The sequence below is a fragment of the Delphinapterus leucas genome, chromosome 1 (assembly GCF_059928025.1).
Source record: "Delphinapterus leucas isolate spDelLeu-1000000601 "Yukka" chromosome 1, BTC_Dleu_Yukka2, whole genome shotgun sequence".
Lineage (NCBI taxonomy): Eukaryota > Metazoa > Chordata > Mammalia > Artiodactyla > Monodontidae > Delphinapterus > Delphinapterus leucas.
In genome coordinates, this window is record NC_143129.1 from 36,680,199 (window position 1) to 36,699,063 (window position 18,865).

Below are 18,865 nucleotides of genomic sequence, written 5' to 3' on the forward strand. Positions count from 1 at the left end.
CGTGAGACAACTGAAAAAATAGCAGACATTGGAAAGTACGATTGTTTCATTATTAGTGATCTTTCACTTGCCTAATTTTGTTTGTTTGTTTGTTTGCGGTATGCGGGCCTCTCACTGCTGTGGCCTCTCCCATTGCGGAGCACAGGCTCCGGACGCACAGGCTCAGCGGCCATGGCTCACGGGCCCAGCCGCTCTGCGGCATGTGGGATCCTCCTGGACCAGGACACAAACCCGCGTCCCCTGCATCGGCAGGCGGACTCTCAACCACTGCGCCACCAGGGAAGCCCCACTTGCCTAATTTTTAAATAGTTATTTCAGAGTTCAGAGGGTTATGGTATTTAATCAGCCTCAAAAGCAAGTAGTAGTAGTTCATGCAGGGCTTTTCTGTTTCTTCAGTGGAAATTAAGTCTCCTTTTGTTCTAGGCACTATGCTTTTGTCATTCTTTTCTTTCATGATACTTATCACAGTTTTAATCATGTTTATTTGTGTGATTCTTGTGTAACCTTTAGGTTGTGAGTTCCAATGAAAGAGGAAGCATACCTATTTTTGTTTATCTCTATATCCCTAATGCTTAGCATTATATCCAGCATATAGTAGGTGTTCAATAAACGTTGAATGAATGCCAAAAGGAAAGAAAAAGAAACAGTCCAATCCATTTAGTTCAGTCCTGTTAATAATTAATTCACAGCGTATGTGCTACTCCTTGGGTTGAAATGTATGCCCAGTAACAAGAATTGAGTTTCAGTAGACTGGGGCTATGGCAAAGGAGGGAAGATTGAAGGACCTACCAAAGATAGTCTGAAAACCAAGTCAAATATGTTAAAGATGGGCTAAGACCAAATAACAGGGAGTCACAAGGAAAAGGGGCCCAGGTATAGAGCCAAAAGGTTAACATTAAGAAGAGGTGGAGTCCAAGTGAAAACAGGTCAGTTAACAAAACACACTTGAATTTAGAGTTACTGGTAAGGTTGGTGATGTGCCTGAAAATTGGCTTGGTTAAGCATCTACCCTCTGCTGATTTCAACAGTTTCTTTCCACTATTTGGTAACTTTAATTCTGTGGGGCTCATGAAACTTTATCATGTCCTCATCCTTCATCCTCATGTCCAAAGAAAAAGTGCTCAGTAGCTACATTAAGTTCTTTATTTTAAAGTAATAATACTTTGAATTTAAACAAAAATTAATTTGGCTTCTTCCTTGAGTTGACATGTGAGATGTCTCACCTTCAGTTGGGAATGAATTTTTGTCCCTTTAAGTCCCCAGATCTTTATTTATATATACTATGGGTCTTTCTCAAAATAGAGCATTCCTAAATAGCGGGTTTGACCTTTTGACAAAATAGTAAAGAAGCACTGGGACATTCAGAATTTCAAAGATGTGCAAAACCTTAGAGGTCACTGATGTTTGCAAATGGCATCCAGTGGAACCAAGTGACAAGGCCAGTATTGTAAGGTAAATAACCCAGTTTTGAGATGGGAAAGTAGGAGCACCCTGGAGTGTCTTTATCATACCATCAGAGACCAAATCAGCAATGGAATTCTTAACTTAGTTTCTCTCCTTAGTACTCCATTCCTTTCCTATGTAAAACAACTCAGATTATTTTTACGCTGGCTTATTACATTTTTATTCTATTCTATATCCACCTCTATTTTATTCTGAAATCAATATGTATTAGATGTTGTGTTGTGTTGTGTTGTCATTCCCCAACTTAGTACTCTCAGCCCACGCCCACACTTTATCACACTAAGCTAGTTTTTTTTCATATAATCAATTATTCTGTCAGTTAATCTAACCACGTATTTTTTCCAAAAAGCTGTGCTTCTATTTTACATCCATATTTGTGATAGCATTTACGATAGCAGTGCCTTTTGAATTTTGATAAGAAGCTTAATCCAATATGCAGCAAAGCTTTGAGTTACCTTACTGGATATATAACACGAAACTACCTTTTAGAAAGTCTGTGACTATAAATGGTATTTTGTCCTAACATATTTTGTTTTTATTTTAATATAGTCTGTCTATGGTCTTCAAAATGATATTAGAAGTCACAGTCCTACCCACACACCCACACCAGAAACTAAACCTCCAACAGAAGATGAGTTACAACAACAGGTGAGTCAACCTATAATAATGGTTTACAGGGTACATGGGTTACAGAGTAGCAGGTATGAAGACCAGATGTTGATGTTAATAGTAGGTATTTTTAAAACTGATTTTTAGGATTGACTGTTTCATATAGATTTGTAGTGAAAAGGTGATTTTAAGATACGTAGTCACTTGAAAATGTATCAGTATATGGAGCTAGTTTTCAAAACTCTTCACTCTTTAATTCCCCAAATCCTTTTTCCTCTAACCAATTTTTTAAAATTACACACACTGATTTATCGGTGCCTCCAGTATTAAGAGTTATTTTATACTCCAGAACTCTGTCTTAAAGAATGAGAAGACAAGAGGTTGGTGACATTAGGTCATGTGTTTTCCACCTCCAGTCATGTGGCATGATCTTCACAAAAGAGTGCTTAATCTTGTTTCTGCAGTACTGATATCTATAAGCCTCTTGAAGTTTTCCTTCATTAGCACTGACGAACAGTCATGGTATGTATTGTTTCTTGTTTCACACATTGATCAATAGCGTTGGCTCCAAGTAATATTTCAAAGCGAACACCAAGGGTCTCATATCAAATCATAGTTAAATATCTTGGTTAGTTAAGTCATGGGACTTTTTCTCCTTTTGCTTATTTTCCCCTAATATTTTATTGTAACATGGTTTATCAATTGTGTAATACATACTTTTTCTACTATATTTATAGTCACCATGAAGGAAAAGTAATTCAGAGAGTTTTAAATTTTCCACGTGTTATTATGTCCATGTGAGAATTTGTCCTGAAATGTTGATACAATTATTCTTAAAACAAATATAACTGATGCTTTTGTTGGGTTAGTATTAGGAAGTAGGGTTTATTTTGAAATTATAGTAACGAATAACAAACACATTTATTTTCTGAATTTAATGTTTGAGGGAGAAATGATTCTGATTTGGATAAATGCTAAAATTTCTACAACACTTTTAAAATAAAGTCACATTTTGTTAAAGCAGGCAGAATGTTCAAATTCACTGCTGTTCCAAAGCAATACTGGTTATGTTTACATTCAAACAGAGTTTAATTTTTTGTTAACTCTTTTAAAGCCCTCATGTCTGATTTTTTCTACAGACTTTGAAATTTTACTGGTTGAGAACATATTCTTGTTTAGAATTGCTCAGTCTATCAGAATTTAGAGCTGAAAATTGTGAGACTGTAACCACTTCTTTATCTCTTTTTTCAGATAAAGTATTGGCAAATACAGTTAGATAGACATCGGTTAAAAATGTCAAAAGTTGCTGATAGGTAAGTATTGCAAGACACCCATATAAATAAAAAAATTTTCATATGACAATTAAATGTGCTCAATATGGTAAGAGAACTGGTGGGAGGAGAAGTTATAAATAATTGGAGCCCTATAAGAAATATTATTTTCCTTTTCCTTTTTGAACATGGAAAACTTTCAAAGAGCTCTTTTGTTGTACTTCGAATGGCAGAATAATCATTATTATCTTAGGTCTCTAGAGGTCCAGTCTTTGTGCAACCAGAATCAAATACAGAAGATAATTCCAAGGAGTTGAATCTTTTCACTCCTGCTAGGAGAAATGAAACTTTCAATTTATTAAGTTACCTTTTGGCAACTTAGAAGCTCTTTGTAAATTCATCTTAACATTCACACTACTCAGTTATTTTATGACTTCAGAATTTGAATGAAACTCAGATTTTATATATTTTCCTATTTTTCATTTAAATCTGTTTTTAAGGCATTCATGTTCTTCACTTTGGGGCATTGCCAGATCTTACCTCTCCAACTTTTTTCCTCTCCTTTTTCCCTTTAGGTTTTTTTTAGATACAGATTTTTTTTCAAAAACTTGTTGTCAGTGATTCCCCCTTTACCTAATTCCTGTAAATACTTTTGACAAAAAATTTCCATTTAACCCCTTCTCCAAGTTGAGCTAAACTCTGTTGTACTATGGGTGGGCTAGTTGACCAAGGATTGGAACTGACCTTTAGCACTTCCTTTTACACAGTGACCTCTTCCATTGTGCCTCATTTTAATGGAGGGATATTAATTCATATTGCTTAGGCATGGGGAGAGATGGAATCCTTAGCCATATTTGTCTTCCAAGAAGCACAATAAGTTGATGCATTAAAGTTATTGAAAGATGAAAACTGCTGTTGGATTTCATTCTATAAGCAAGCAAGGATTCCTTGGCCAGATGTTTTTGTATTGTGTCCCTTACAAAGATCAGATAAAACCTCAGACAGAAAACTAAGGAAAATGAAAATGTTTCTTTCTCTCGAGTCTGCTAAGTTACACGGAACAGTATGTAGAATATGACCCATTTCTTGTGCCACCTGACCCTTCTAACCCATGGTTGTCTGATGACACTACCTTCTGGGAACTTGAAGCAAGGTAAGTGACATTTTCTCTTCCTTCCAAATATTTCACTTATTTCAGGGTTTGATTGAAATAGGAAGAATCTTATGGCTGACTAATTGTAAAAGTAATTTTACTCTGTGTCTACATTAGCCATGATATAAAGCTCTTGTTCAAGGTAATGGTTTTTGAATGTTAGATATTTGCATTTATATTAGATTTGCATTTCCAGAAAGAATGGCACAAAAAATTAGAGGTGCAAGCGGTTCAAGGAAGACTAGTCAGAGTTAGGGTCTTTAGTTCTTAAAATTTAGCTCATTGTTTTTAGCTTCCTTGAAAATCTGCATAGCCACAAAAGTCCATCTATTCAAGTAAAATGAATGCTACATCCATAGTTACTTAAGCCCAACACAAGTATGCCTTTACAAATTCAATTTTAAAACAAAATGAATTTACCATAAACACTCTAAGAGAAACTGACAAGAGACTGACTTCTTAAGAAAACCAAAGCACAGTTTAAGACTCCCTGGTTTCTTTCATCAGCTATATAAGGGAAGAATTATATCATCAATCTTGATGGAGTCATAAAAAGATCATTGCATACCCCTTTACAGAGTGAGGATTTAGTATTCTGTAGCACTCCTCTAGAATGCATTTATGGACCTTCTCTTCCATACAGTGGTTCTTAAATGCTTGACAAGTACAGATCTCTTCATCCGTTAAATTCTAGATTTTATACATGTGAAAGTTGGAACCCCAAAATGTTGTGACTCAACCAGAACTAGGTCACACATTTAATCAACAGCAGAGTCATAAACCAGGATTTAAGTCTTTTGAGTCTCAATGTATTTTCCTCCAATACAACCTGCCCCATGAGACTTCATTGTGTAGTGGTTAAGAAATTGAGCTCTGGGGTCAGAATGTCTGGAATATTACCTGTTCAACATTGGCAAGTTATAACCCTCTTTCTGCCTCGATTTCTTCATTTCTAAAATAAGAATTATAATAGGATCTGTCTCATAAAGTTGCTGAAAAAATCTAAAAGAGAGAATCCATCTCTTTATATCTAATGCTTAATAAACATTAAACTTTATTATTAATGCCCAACTTTCATCTCATGATAATTTCATGCAGATCCATCAATCAGATTTTTTTTTCTGAAAAATATGCTAAAGATGGGAAATTAAAATCATATATGATTTTGAGGGGAAATATAATAGCAGAAGATAAAATTTGTAATGAAAGGAATATATTTGGCTTTGTTTTATCTCCTATAGCAAAGAACCAAGCCAGCAGAGGGTAAAACGATGGGGTTTTGGCATGGATGAAGCATTGAAAGATCCAGTTGGGAGAGAACAGTTCCTTAAATTTCTAGAGTCAGAATTCAGCTCAGAAAACTTAAGGTAAACCATGTTGTTTGACTCTTATACTATATGCAAGAGAGACCTACCTGTGATGAGTCTGGTTATTTTGCACTTGATAGACCAGTTACTATCCCACCAACATCATGATGATGATACGGGCCCATTGAATTTCTGCCTCCTGATGGAAGAAGAGAAGGTAATGAAGGCAAAGCACTTTGTCCAACATTATCACTTCCTCATAAAGGTTTATTTTACACTGTCTCCTGATCTTTTACCTATGTAAATCTGATGCATTTGAAATGGCCTGCATAAAGAAGTGTAACACTTAGACTAGTATTTGGCAAAGTGTGGAATCATTGATAATATTTATGCAGTTTAATTAAAATATCACCTATTTATCAATATTGGTCTTCTTTGTATATTGCATCTCAAGTAAGATCTAGAAAAAGAGATTGAGTGCTTCTATAAAACTTGAAACAAGACTATGGAGTACATTTACTTTGTACACTTAAATACAGCCTCAGGGCAGTTGAGAGCAGCACCTCACTGAGCCCTGCTGGAGGGGTGCGCATCCTTCCCATCTGTTGTAAACAGCATCCTTACGTATTTTTGAAACTTTTCTGACTTGAGGCACCTGGAAATTGAAATTTTAAATGTGAGACATTGGAATAGATTTTAATGGCTCTAAGATCACTGAAGTGAGTGATAACTTTCCACTACATAAAATGGTTTTTCTACAAGCTCTTTCATTCATTATTCTTTTGAAACTTAACACCCTAATTTACTTTCCCATGACTTATGCAGTCCTGGGAAATTCATTTACAGAAAGGCATCAGCATTCATTTGTTTTCACTGGAACTAAGCAGCTCCAGAAATGTCACACTCTTTTCAGGAGATTTAACAGATACCAATACCAAACCATTCAGAAATACATAAAGTTTTGACAGATGTCCCATGGATTAAGCAAGTTGACCACAGACAGAGTCTGGAGGAATTTAATTATATGTGCATGCCTGTCTTGGATGGTTGGGATGCAACTTCCTATTCTCTTTCAAGTTTATGAGAACACTTGTTTGACAGGGCTTTCACAAGGTCTTCAGTTGCTAAGGATTTTTATTGGACCTACTAAGTAATATTTTCTATCCTGAGGTCACATTATCAATTATTGAGTACAAGAATGAATAAAAATAAAGCAGAGATAAAGTCTATTTTTAGCCTTTTAGTGGATGGGGAGGTGGAGTTTCCTCTAATTCTCTAAGTTTTTGAAAAAATGCTGACATCATGGGTTTCATGATGAAGAAATAAATAAGCAGTGCCCCACCAGTATCACCTAATCAAATAAATGTCCTTCCTGCTCTTAATAAAAGTACAGCCTAGTGGTGAATACAGAGAAGAAAACAGATCACAACACAAAATCATGGGTATTAGATCAGAGAAATACAGAGGAATGGCAAACCCAGAGGTGGAGATCAGTAAAGGCACCCTAAGGGAAACAGCTTCTAGGCTTGGATGATAAGGAGATAACCAGGCAAAAAAGGAAGAGGAAAGAAGTTTGGAGCAAAAGGAATAGCGTGTGCAAACTCTGTTTCATGAATGAAATTGAATCACTGCTGTTTTCTTAATACGTGCCTTAACTATTTCTTATCTCAGTAATTCTATGCCACACTAGATTGCCTGATAAGCAATTGCATATAAGAAATATTACATATTTCATTGTGTGAAAATGTATAAATATCATCCAAAAGGCTTTCTGTCCTAAATTTTAAAAATACAGAATAGTTAATTTGAAGTAGTCCCAGCCCTAGTTCTATAGGGCTTAGATATTTAATATTTTTATGGAAGAAGCGTTTAGTTCTGGAAAAGGTAAATGCTTGCATATATTTTTGCAGTCTAGGATCTCCCTTACTCCATTTCTTCCTTTAATTTAAATGGCCACATGTATATGTCTTTTCCTGCTGTGTTAGGAAAACAGGGGCTGGATATCCCAAGAATCAGAGGTTATATAAAAATATTGCACATAGACAGCAGACATAAATGTCTACCAAATGCTATCTTAAATTTTGGGCTAAACTGATCATTTGGAAATAGATTTATTATAAATGTTTAATTAGAGCAATTTCTTAAATCTGAACTAAATTGCTTTTAGAGTCCTTTTTCTTTGTAAGCATTGTAAATGCTAATAAATCCTGTTAATTTTTTTTACTGCATGTTATGTTGAAATAAAAACAAAGTAAAATTAAAAATGAAATATATTTCATATATAGTCACATATATATTTCTTGAGTATATACCATAAGCTTGTTATATGTTTCCATACTAAGGATTGATAAATATAGATATAATTCTTGAATACCTTCTATATGCCATAATATGCTTCATATTCACTACTTTTATAAGTATGCCATGCTGTATTTTGTATTTATTATTTCTGATTATCATTCATCTAATCATAACTTCAGAAATGAAATGTAAATATTCTTGCCCCATTTTACAGGCAAGCAAAATATGACTGGAAGAATTTAAGCATCTTTCAGAATCAGATTACTAATAATTGGCATCCTAGGCTTTCTATAATCCAATACCAAGCTACTGTCCACTGCTTCCCCAACCTGAACCCCCTGCTTCTGCCTAGGTATCTGGTGTCACAGACCGAGGGAGACAGAATAGTCAAGTTAGCCAGCAGGGCTAATTACACCTAAATAAGTCTCAATGCATCTTATTTAGCATCTGCTATTTAGGGAAGTGTGACACTCATATGAGCATTTTCTTCTAGTATTGAGACAGAAACAATAGTCAAGAAAAACTGCTTATTGATAAGTACTTATACCTCAAATATAACTTCTGCTCTCGCTTGGTGTATTTTCGCTCATTCCTTTTTCAGGTAAAGCAGAGTAAGTACTAAGTAAATGTAATAATATGAATGTTATATGAGTGCCTAAAAATATGTCAAGCACTTCAAAAGTGCCCTTTACATAATTTATCTCATTTAATCTAATGGAAACCCAGTGAGATAGGCATTAGCATTCCATTTTACTGATGACAAAATCAAGGCTCAAAGACATTAAGATAATTCCTCATAGTCCAGCTACCATATAATAAGGGGCTATAATAAATAGCCAGTGCCCTTTACATTCTACTAAATTATTATAATGACTATGCTGAGGATAAGAAAGGCAGTGATACTTTTAAGGAGGCATTCAAGAGAGTGGTTTTGAGCATGTCATCTGCGGCAGATCTGGGGGCAAACCGTAGCTGTGGCACTCACAGTGGATAACTTAAATAAGTGACTTATCCTTCATATCTTCAGTTTTCTCTAAAGTGGGGGAAATATTAACGCATACTCTATAAAGTTGTAGGGATTGCATGAATTAATATAGCTAAATCACTTAGAATAGTGCCTGCACTTACTTGTCAGTGTAGATGCTGTTAGTATTACCTCCTCAACCCTTTGATATTTCACCCGTAATTTCAAGTCTATTTAAGATGTCACTGCATCTGTACAGCCTTCCTAGAACTCCCTTTTCCAACCCAGTACTTGCCCCAGCAGAGGGGCTCCTTCCTGCTCTGCATTCCCAGACTATCTGGTTTGTGCTATTCCTTGAGAATCTCTCATGTGCTTCCTTGTATTATGGCCATTTGAGTTCAAGGACAAAGACATTCTTTTTATCTATGTGTTCAAAGAGTGCTGAAATGAACCTGAATGAGCATGAATTATAACACTTATGCTCCCTCAGATTGCACCTAGCCTTCCTATTAGATTGCACAGTGTCAGAATCTGTATTTTAAAAGGAAATGGTCTTGACCTTTCCCTTCTGAAAGCAACCCATGGTAGTTTTATGTTTAAAGCATTGTTCATGTTGGATTATCTACTGTTATCTATCTACAGGAAAATGGTATCTAGAAACTGGAAAATTACTAGGTTGAGTAATATTTGATATTCTAATTGTAGCTCAACTACTTTATTACTTATTTTTGAACTTTCATTAATCTGCAAGTTAAAACGTAATAGTTATGAAGGTACTGCTTATCCCCTTCTACCTTTCTTAAGACTCTGTAGCCTGTAGTGACCTTCACCTCTGTCGTCATCTTTTCCATTTCATGATCACATCTGGCCCCTGTTGAGGATAACATAGATCTAGTACTTCCTTTTTCAAGTATCTTTTTTTAATTTAAAAACACTATATGATGTGTTATATACATATTCATTTTGTCATCATTTCTCGGTCTTACCAAAAAGACATAATATAGAGCAAAATTTTAAAAAAATGAAACCCATTAATAGAATGTGACTTCTTATTAGACTTTGCTATTTGCTTTTATCAAGCAAAACATGTTCTGGTGTTCTTTCCTTTCAGAATATACTATAGTCTATATAGAAGCATATCAAATATATTTTTATATTTAGCAGTGAGTCAGTATTATTTTTTTCCAGAACTTCTGAATTGTCATAATGCCTCTGCAAATTTAAGCCTTTTGAACAATTACATGTGAAAGCTTGCTGCTTCTGTCATTTCATAACTCCCTGAATTAAATCGCCTAAAATTAGTTACTTGCCCTGATTTCTCCAGCTAGGGCATTTTCTAATCTGTGTCCAGGCCTCTTTTAATTCCAGTAAAGCTTCACTGTAATTCCCTTACCTGGTAGAGCAGAAAATCCTCTCCATACTAACCCTCATTGCTCAAATGGACAAAAGATCCAAAAGATAGAGTATGTGGCATACTTTATCCCCCCCAATCAGATGATCCGCGTCACTCACCTTAATGCCCTTCAAACTCCTCTTCCTTTCTAATAAATGGTTCTTTAGCAGTGCTCCTTTGTTTCAGTAAAATTTAAGGTTGTACAGAATCAGGACCCTGGCAGATCTGTTTTTAACAGAGAACATCTAAAAGAGATAGTTTTCAAGATTTCCTTTCCCCAAATGTTATATCTTTGAATACGACTAATTAAAAAAATCGGTGAAGGCCTGTTTCTGAGCCTTCAGAGAAAATGAGTTCATTATTATGCTTCATTGTGAATTGAATGATAGGTCAATAATTTAAGAATTTTCAGATTATGAGGCATTGGAGTAAATGCTTGGTGTCACATTTTGCATAGATTCTGGCTAGCAGTGGAGGACTTGAAGAAAAGGCCTATTAGAGAAGTCCCCTCTCGAGTTCAGGAAATATGGCAAGAATTTCTGGCTCCAGGAGCCCCCAGTGCTATTAACTTGGATTCTAAGAGCTATGACAAAACCACACAGAATGTGAAGGAGCCCGGGCGATACACATTCGAAGATGCTCAGGTTGGTACATGGATGGGCCTCACATTGCGTCACAAATGTTCTCCTGAGAAGTTGAAAGTTGGAATACTTTTGTTTTATTTTCATTGTAATTGGTGGCTATATCTAATATTTTCAATTTAGGTAACTGTATGTAAAATAACTAATTGATCTAAAAGAGAACAGAGATGCTTTAAAATGAGTTTTTAAAGCCTGGGAATTTTTGTAAATTTGAATGATTTTACATGAAAATTTCTTGAAGGGAAATATTTTAAATATTTGAAAACTTTTTACTTTATTTTCTACTTTGTCACCTCAGTAACATGTATTTGAGCTCTTTAACTTGTCTTCCAATGAGGAGATTCTAAGATTCTGACATTCCTAAATAATTTATTATTATGGATAGTCAGAACTAAACTAAATTAGCTTGAAGTTATATAAAACTCAAACCACTTTTGTCTCTGATGATAAAATGAAATAGTAAATTTAGGCATTTATTATTTTTCCAAGTTACTTTTTTAGTCTGCAAAAAGAAGAGAAAAGGAAATTGATATTAATATTAACACCCTAAGACAAATTTTTATGTGTTTTTTCTTTTTTTCTCAAACTGGGTGTAATTGCCTCCTTAGAAGCAATTTGAATTTCTACTTTTTCTAAAAAAATATTGTGCTCAATAGGAAAAATAAACATGAAATGAGAGGATATTATTTCCTAATGATGTGTTGAAATTGGCTTTTAAACCAGAACATGCATGCTTCATAATTTCTTAAAACCTCTTTTAGAGAAGAATGTTAGCTCTAGAAAGTATCTTGTTTTTTAAATAACTACATTACTAAAACAAAATATAGAAGATGAAGAATAAGGTACACAAATTTCCTTTCTTATTTTTACTCTCGGTAGAAAATATATTTATCCTTTGCTTTGGTTTAAAAAGAAATGAGCCACTGTGCAGAAAACTAACACAAGTTGAAACAGCCAACCAAAAACCCATTCATTCGCCCTGGCTCTGCTATGGTCTTCTATGTGGAAATAATTACATTCTATGGAGACACATGAGAGAGAGCAGGATGAAAATTCTGGCTCTGTTGCTTATTTCTCTGCTGGTTTTTCTTTCTTGCAGTTCAAGATAAACTTTCAAGCATTTTTCTGGAGCCAACAGCGTGTAAAATATTTGAAATTACCTTCCCCAAATCTTAATATTAAAAAGGACATTTCTTTGTTATCTTTGTCATTGAAGAATATTCTTGCTTATTGGGTCTTCAATAAAAAGAAAAGGCATGATTTTCTATAGAAAACACTACTACCTGACCGTAGGCTTCTTTTTTCAATCAACCTCAGATATTTAATTCCAGCTTTTTGTAGGCTTTTAAACCATATATTCAAAAATATAATAATAGAATTTCCTGCTGCTGTTTAAGAAGAGATGCAATGTAATAAGAAAGCAGATTCTGGAGCCAAATTGCCTGGGTTTTAGTCTGAGCTTTGCTCTGTGACCTATTGCAAGTACTTCACTTCTTCATGCTTCAGTTTCTTCATATTTAAAATAGATATAAAAATGGTTACCAACCTTGTTGAGGTTTTGTGAGGATATAATTAACTAATATAGGCAAGCACTTAGAAGTGTACCTGGCATATACTCAAGCATATTTGAGCACTTACTATGCATACCCTTATACTTTGCTAAACATTTGTCATTCCTCTAATCCTGACAATAACTCTATTTTATAGATCAGAAAATTTAGACTCAGAGAAATGAATAAAGTGGTCAATATTTACATTTTATAAGTGGTAGATCTTGAGCAACATAACATCTGAATCCCAAAATGATTGACTTCTAAATAAGACATTGCCTCACTTTTCCAACAACAAATTCTGATGCAGTTCCAAATGTACCATATTTTTGGAGATGAACCTTAGACTAGATACTGAGACTTAATCCAGAACGTCTTTAAGTGGATTCACAGTAACTACAAATTATCGCTGGTGTGTTTAAGACCAGGGAAACTGAGTCATTTCTTAAAATATATATTTTCTCCAAACAAGAAAAGACTGGGACATTCTGGATACTCTCAAGTGGTTCAAAACTCCATGTCTAACAGACTGGAAGGAACAAGGAGCATTTATGCTCCCCTAGAGTGCAATAAGCCAAAGCAGAATCTCCCTAGATTGGGCCAACACTGAATTGGATGGATACATTTTTTTCTTCTTTGTCTACCAATATTCATCATCAAAACAGAACATTGCAGACTGACTAGGATTATCAAATATTTACCTAATCTATCTATGAATAAGTCAAAACATGCACACAAATTGGGAGGTTTAGCAATTAAATATCACAAAATTTATTTTTGGACTTGTGCTCTGGCCTAAAGTGGATGTAGATGACAGTTTTCACCAAACAAATGATTCATTTGGGAAGTCTGCACCCTCCAACTACATATAAATGCCAAAGGCTTCTAGAATGATTATTGAATCTTGACTTCACATCATTGTCTTTTGGCCTGGAGTAATCTTAAGAGACAGCAGATTTATTTATATTCTTAAATGATCTATGTAAATCAACAACTTGATTTGAAATTACTTCATGACAATCTGCTAACTAAATTCCTTTTTTTTTTTTAAGGACTGGTTGTGGTTTACCTCCTCCATAGCTCCCAAACCAGTTTAAACATTGATCCTTGAATAAAATAATAAATTTGAAAGTCTAAATGTTCTATAAGCATATAAAGTATTCTCATCAGCATTATCATTATTATTTTTAGCTGCTTCCAGATTTGTTTTTGAACCAAATGTTGTATTCTTATCACAGTACTTGATTTTTCCTGAGAAATAATAAGGAAGCACCTCAACCATTATTTCTTTTTAGGAGCACATTTACAAACTGATGAAAAGTGATTCATACCCACGTTTTATAAGATCCAGTGCCTATCAAGAGCTTCTACAGGCAAAGAAAAAGGTATTGGTTCTTTGTGAATTTTTTTGACCTAGTTCTCAGTTGTAGTTATTTGGAGTAGTTACCTCTGCTGGGCCCACAGTATTGGACAAATGGTAAGTGAATATACTCCAAGACCCTCCCCCAAACCTTTGCATTTTATAAGGGCCATTTAAGTTGTATGGGTTTCTGTTTGTTGATTGCTTATTTTCTTCTTTGTTTGTTTGTTTCTGCAGATGTTCATGCTTTACAAAGTTGTTTAGACACCGTTTTCATGTTTCATGTTAGTCTTCTGTATGCCAGTTTAAGGAAATAAAAAATTACAATAAAGAAAGGAAAAGAACAATGTCATCAGATCAAAAACTTAAAGAGGGTTTTCCTTGTCCAGTAAGCTAGAATGTATGTTTTGGGCCAAATGCTCCGTAACTCATTGTTTTCAATGATAGTTGCCAAAATGCAGTAATGTTTGCTTTCACATATTTTCATTTGGCATTTATTCTGAGTCACTTAGTATCCCTACGATGAGGTTTCATACCTAAGATGATAGCCAAGCACATTTTCGAAGAGCTGCAATAGGCTACATTGTTCAATTAATGTTTATAATCAAAGTCTCACTGTAAATAACACCTTATATAACCAGTATAACAGGGAATGGAAAATCTGGATGTAAACATCAACATCATTCATTATTTTGTAATGTTAAAATAGTCCATAGCTTCTTGAAATTCTGAGATGAAATTATAATTTGTGTAATTCATGATCATCGTTTAAGCTAATGGTATTTTTCAAAGTCCATTGACTTTGCAATGGGAAATAGATACTCTGTAGTTGCACTGTCCAGTATAGCAACCACTAGCCACATGGAGCTGTTTAAATTTAAATTAGTTAAGGTTACATAAAATTCTACTCAAATTTCTAATACTCAATGGCCACAGCTAAAGACTTCTGAAATATTAGTTAGTATAGAATGAAATTTCCATGCTTTCAGAAAGTTCTACTGGACAGCAATGCTCTACAGAATTAATGATGTTATCAACAGAAATTTAGTACCAGTAGAAAATTATGAGGAAATTCTGAAGTTAAGCCACTAGATTTTCAAACATTTAGGCTTTGAAAATGTTGGCATAAAACCTTAACATATCTACTTCATTTTAGTGTAATTTGATTTTGCTTGAAATCACACTATTTTGTTTGCACAAGAAGAGTTTTGGTGTTAAAAGTAAAAGCACTAATGCAAACAGAGCCCATGTCCTGTGACAAGAGGCCTTCTGTGGCAACTCTCCTGTCTTCCTGATCCCTATGATTTAGAACATGAATTTGGTGTTGCATCATTTCATCATCCTGTCTTTTTCTGCTGTTTTTCTTTCTTTCTTTTTTTCTCTTTCTTCCTTCCTTCCTTCCTTCTTCTCATTATTTCTTTTGTTCTTTTCTTTCTTTCTTTCCTCCTTCCTTCCTTCCTCTCTTTATTTCTTTCATTCTTTCTTTTCGTTCTTCCTTCCTTTCTTTCTTTCTTCCTTCCTTCCTCTCTTTCTTTCTTTCTTTCTTTCTTTCTTCTCTCTCTCTCTTTGTTCCTTTGCCCCACCCAACCCCACACATGTAAGTCGGAATACTCAATGGATCGCAGAACATCTTTTGAAAACTTTGCACAGAATGTGGTAAGTTTTAATTTTTAAGGAATTACAAATCATTAAGTCCAATTGGGAAACATTCCCAGTTTCAAGCCCCATCTTCCACCTTGCATCCTTTGATGTAACAGCAAAGGTATTTATTGCCTTTATTCAAATTCAGAATTTCCTGCTTCCTATTTATCTTTCTGTCCCAGCACTTTCTGGAGTAGATAAGATATCACACGTGAAAATCTATATGTATCAAACTAAGGCTTGGAAAGAAATGTGTATTATGATACATAAAATGAAGAAACTGTTCTTTATATTTTAATTTTTATTCTATGTATCTCTTTCTTTATTAAAGATAGTGCATGCATTTCTATACTCTTTCCCTTAGCTCTTCCTAAGGCTTAAAAGGTTAAGAACAATGAGGGTTCTGTTCTTTCTACTTTTGCAGGGAGAAAATGACTTATTGAACAGTTTAAAGCCAGACTCAGTATGAATGGGGGTCGGCAACAATATATGCCCCACCAAAGACCCACTAGCATGCCTTTCTTATTCTTTATTTTTCAGGAAGGTATTGAAAACTATTGCATAAATCATCCAGGAAACCAGTAGTTTCCCTACCAGTGTTTTCTTAGCATCTTTCCATGTGCATAAGTGATATATTTGTTTGTGGGATTCTTTTTTTTTTTCTTTTTTTGATATTGTGCCAGTGCCTTTGGAACTTTCTAACATTGTGTAAGCTCAAACTAAAGCCTTCAACACATTTATTTTTATAGGGCAGAAACATCCCTATTTTCCCATGCCATAAAAACTGTACACCAACACTGAGGGCCAGCACTAACCTGTTATGAAAAGAGGTAGAAAAATCTTGGTTTATACTCAAGTTTGTCTGCATTGTCTGTTGAGTTGTGTGGTCAGCTCCATGCTGCTGCTGCTGTGGGTGTGTGTTGTGGCTTTTGCTGTGATGGCCAGTTAAGTGGAGTTATGTGTGTTGAAATGTAAGCAAATTGGATTCAGCAAAAATATGTTTTTTGTTTTTAGTTTCCTTCAAGGATCCTTTCGGTGGGGAATGTTAATCAGTTCTTTTTATGAATTCCTAGTTGTGGCTGTGCCCAGAGTATTTGAAAGATTTTTAAAAGCAGTGTATACTTTGAACACTCAATGTGATTGCACAAATTAAAGGGCTGGAAAATGAAGGACTCCAGGAATTAATCACACTATAAACTTCCCAAAATTTTGGCTGGATCTTTTGGAGTCTCTGACCTTTAATATAAAATTTTCTTAAGCATGCCTCATAAGTCACCATGGGAAGATAAAGACAATGCTAAAGAAATGCCTCAAGATTTTGCTGGAGGAAGTCGCCACAGGATGTTGCACAGTGTTCTGTGTATTGTTTAAGAATTGTTTCAAATTCATTCTTTTCTAACATAACGCTGACAGAATATTGTTCTTGAGATTGGATTGGAAATTTCTGTAATATAATTAAAAACATATAATGCAAATTAAGGAATATGGAAAGGGGAAGCAAAATGGTTGTCTTTCCTCCAACACCATCCCCAAATCTCACCAACTTCCCCAATTCTTAAAGTAGTACCACATTGTAACTCATTGCAAACTTTAAGAAAGGATCAGTAGGAAATAAGGAAAGAGAGAATTAATCATCTACACCTTCAACCAAAATTTATATGCCAAGTGCCAACTATACTGCAGACATTGCTATGTCTTAGGAAAAAGACCTCAATTGCTAAGGTACATAATGATATAGACAAAATGTTATGTTGTGCAGGAGAAAGATAAACTATTTCAACTTGTATTAGGGTGGATAGGGAGGGTCCATGGGTAATGTGAGAATTCCCAGAAGAAGTTACATTTAACTGGATAAATAGGATTTCATTAGGCCAAGCAAGGCAACCATCCTTTTAAGAAGAAGGGGGAAAAAAGGCTGGTATTACTGAAGAAAGAGAAGTTGAGTAACATTCATACCATAACACATATATACACACAACATACTGATAAATTTCAGATAACCTTCAGACATAATTGTTTAGGGTTAATCCTTTTCCATCCAGGAAAATAAAAAGTAATGTTTTTATTGAATATTTTGTTTTGGTAGTACTCTAAAGAAATGGAGTAAGAACATTAGAAAGACTCTCTGATTTCCTCAGTAGATTATGAATGATAACATTTAATTAGTTATGAGCAATAAATTTCCATCCTGAAAATTATTTATATACAAAAATTTTAAATATTAACTGTATACCATTGTCTTATGATGGTTAATTTCTATTTAAAGTTCCCTTTAACTTTCTATTTTCATTTATTTTTTTATTTCCCCTTGGTTCAGTGTTCCTCCATAATATGATTACTTTTAGGGTCAGAAGTTGTGTTAGCCATCCTAAGTACTTAACATCATACATTTTATGGAATACCTTTATAGGATCAATAAAATGATTTTAACACAAGATAAAGAATGAGTGATTTTATTATCAGATAGACATAATGGAGGAAAGACACAGTTTAAATAAACATTTTAAAAGAGTTCTATGTGCAGGTTGCTCTGGTAAATACAGGGAGGCTACAACATAGAGTATCCAAGAAAGAAATGGACTTGGAAAATTACAGGTAAATAAGTGTGTAGACTGTAAAAGGAACTAGGAAAAGTGAGATAATGATAATAACTCACATTCACTGAGTGCCTGCCATGTGCCAGGCTCTGTACTAGGCACTTTATATTATCTAATTTAATTTAATCTGAACCTACAAGTTAGGTAATATAATACTCATTATTTTACCCATTTTACAGGTGAGAACACTGAAAGGTCAGAGGAGTTACTTAATTTTCCCAGAATCATACAGTTAGTTAAGGAGCTAGCACTAACCCCAAATTTATTTTGTTCCCAAATTCTTTCTTTCTACACTGATCACCTTGCTCTTCCAATGGTAGAAGACAGATAAATCTTTCCACTTGATGATAACCTCCTCTGGAATCTGAGACCATTTCCGTTAGTGTTTATTTGTAGAAGTTTATTTACATTTCAGCATAGTTATTTTTATAACCTGGCTTATAAAAATGGCATCACTGTTTTGTTTCACACAAGAGTCAAAAACGTTTTGCTTGACAGCTCTTCCTGATACCATTGGAAATCCCATTGGTTACTGAGGTTAATAAATTCTTGCAGGCATTTTAGAGAATAATTATAGTAAACAGCTAACAGCTGCATAGCATTTTACAGTGTTC

The 18,865-nt window shown here is 34.5% G+C and overlaps 1 protein-coding gene across 1 annotated transcript in view; it reads left to right on the plus strand.

The window, feature by feature from the left end:
• The window catches only part of RGS7 (regulator of G protein signaling 7), an 82,267-nt gene extending 63,822 nt beyond the window's left edge, over window positions 1-18,445 (plus strand). Inside the window, 8 exon segments of the mRNA XM_089911654.1 lie at window positions 2,014-2,112; window positions 3,325-3,386; window positions 4,387-4,497; window positions 5,739-5,864; window positions 10,920-11,106; window positions 13,949-14,038; window positions 15,616-15,669; window positions 16,404-18,445. Coding sequence (XP_089767780.1) covers window positions 2,014-2,112; window positions 3,325-3,386; window positions 4,387-4,497; window positions 5,739-5,864; window positions 10,920-11,106; window positions 13,949-14,038; window positions 15,616-15,669; window positions 16,404-16,478 — 804 coding nt within the window. The 3' untranslated portion in view covers window positions 16,479-18,445.
• Window positions 18,446-18,865: the final 420 nt, after the last annotated feature.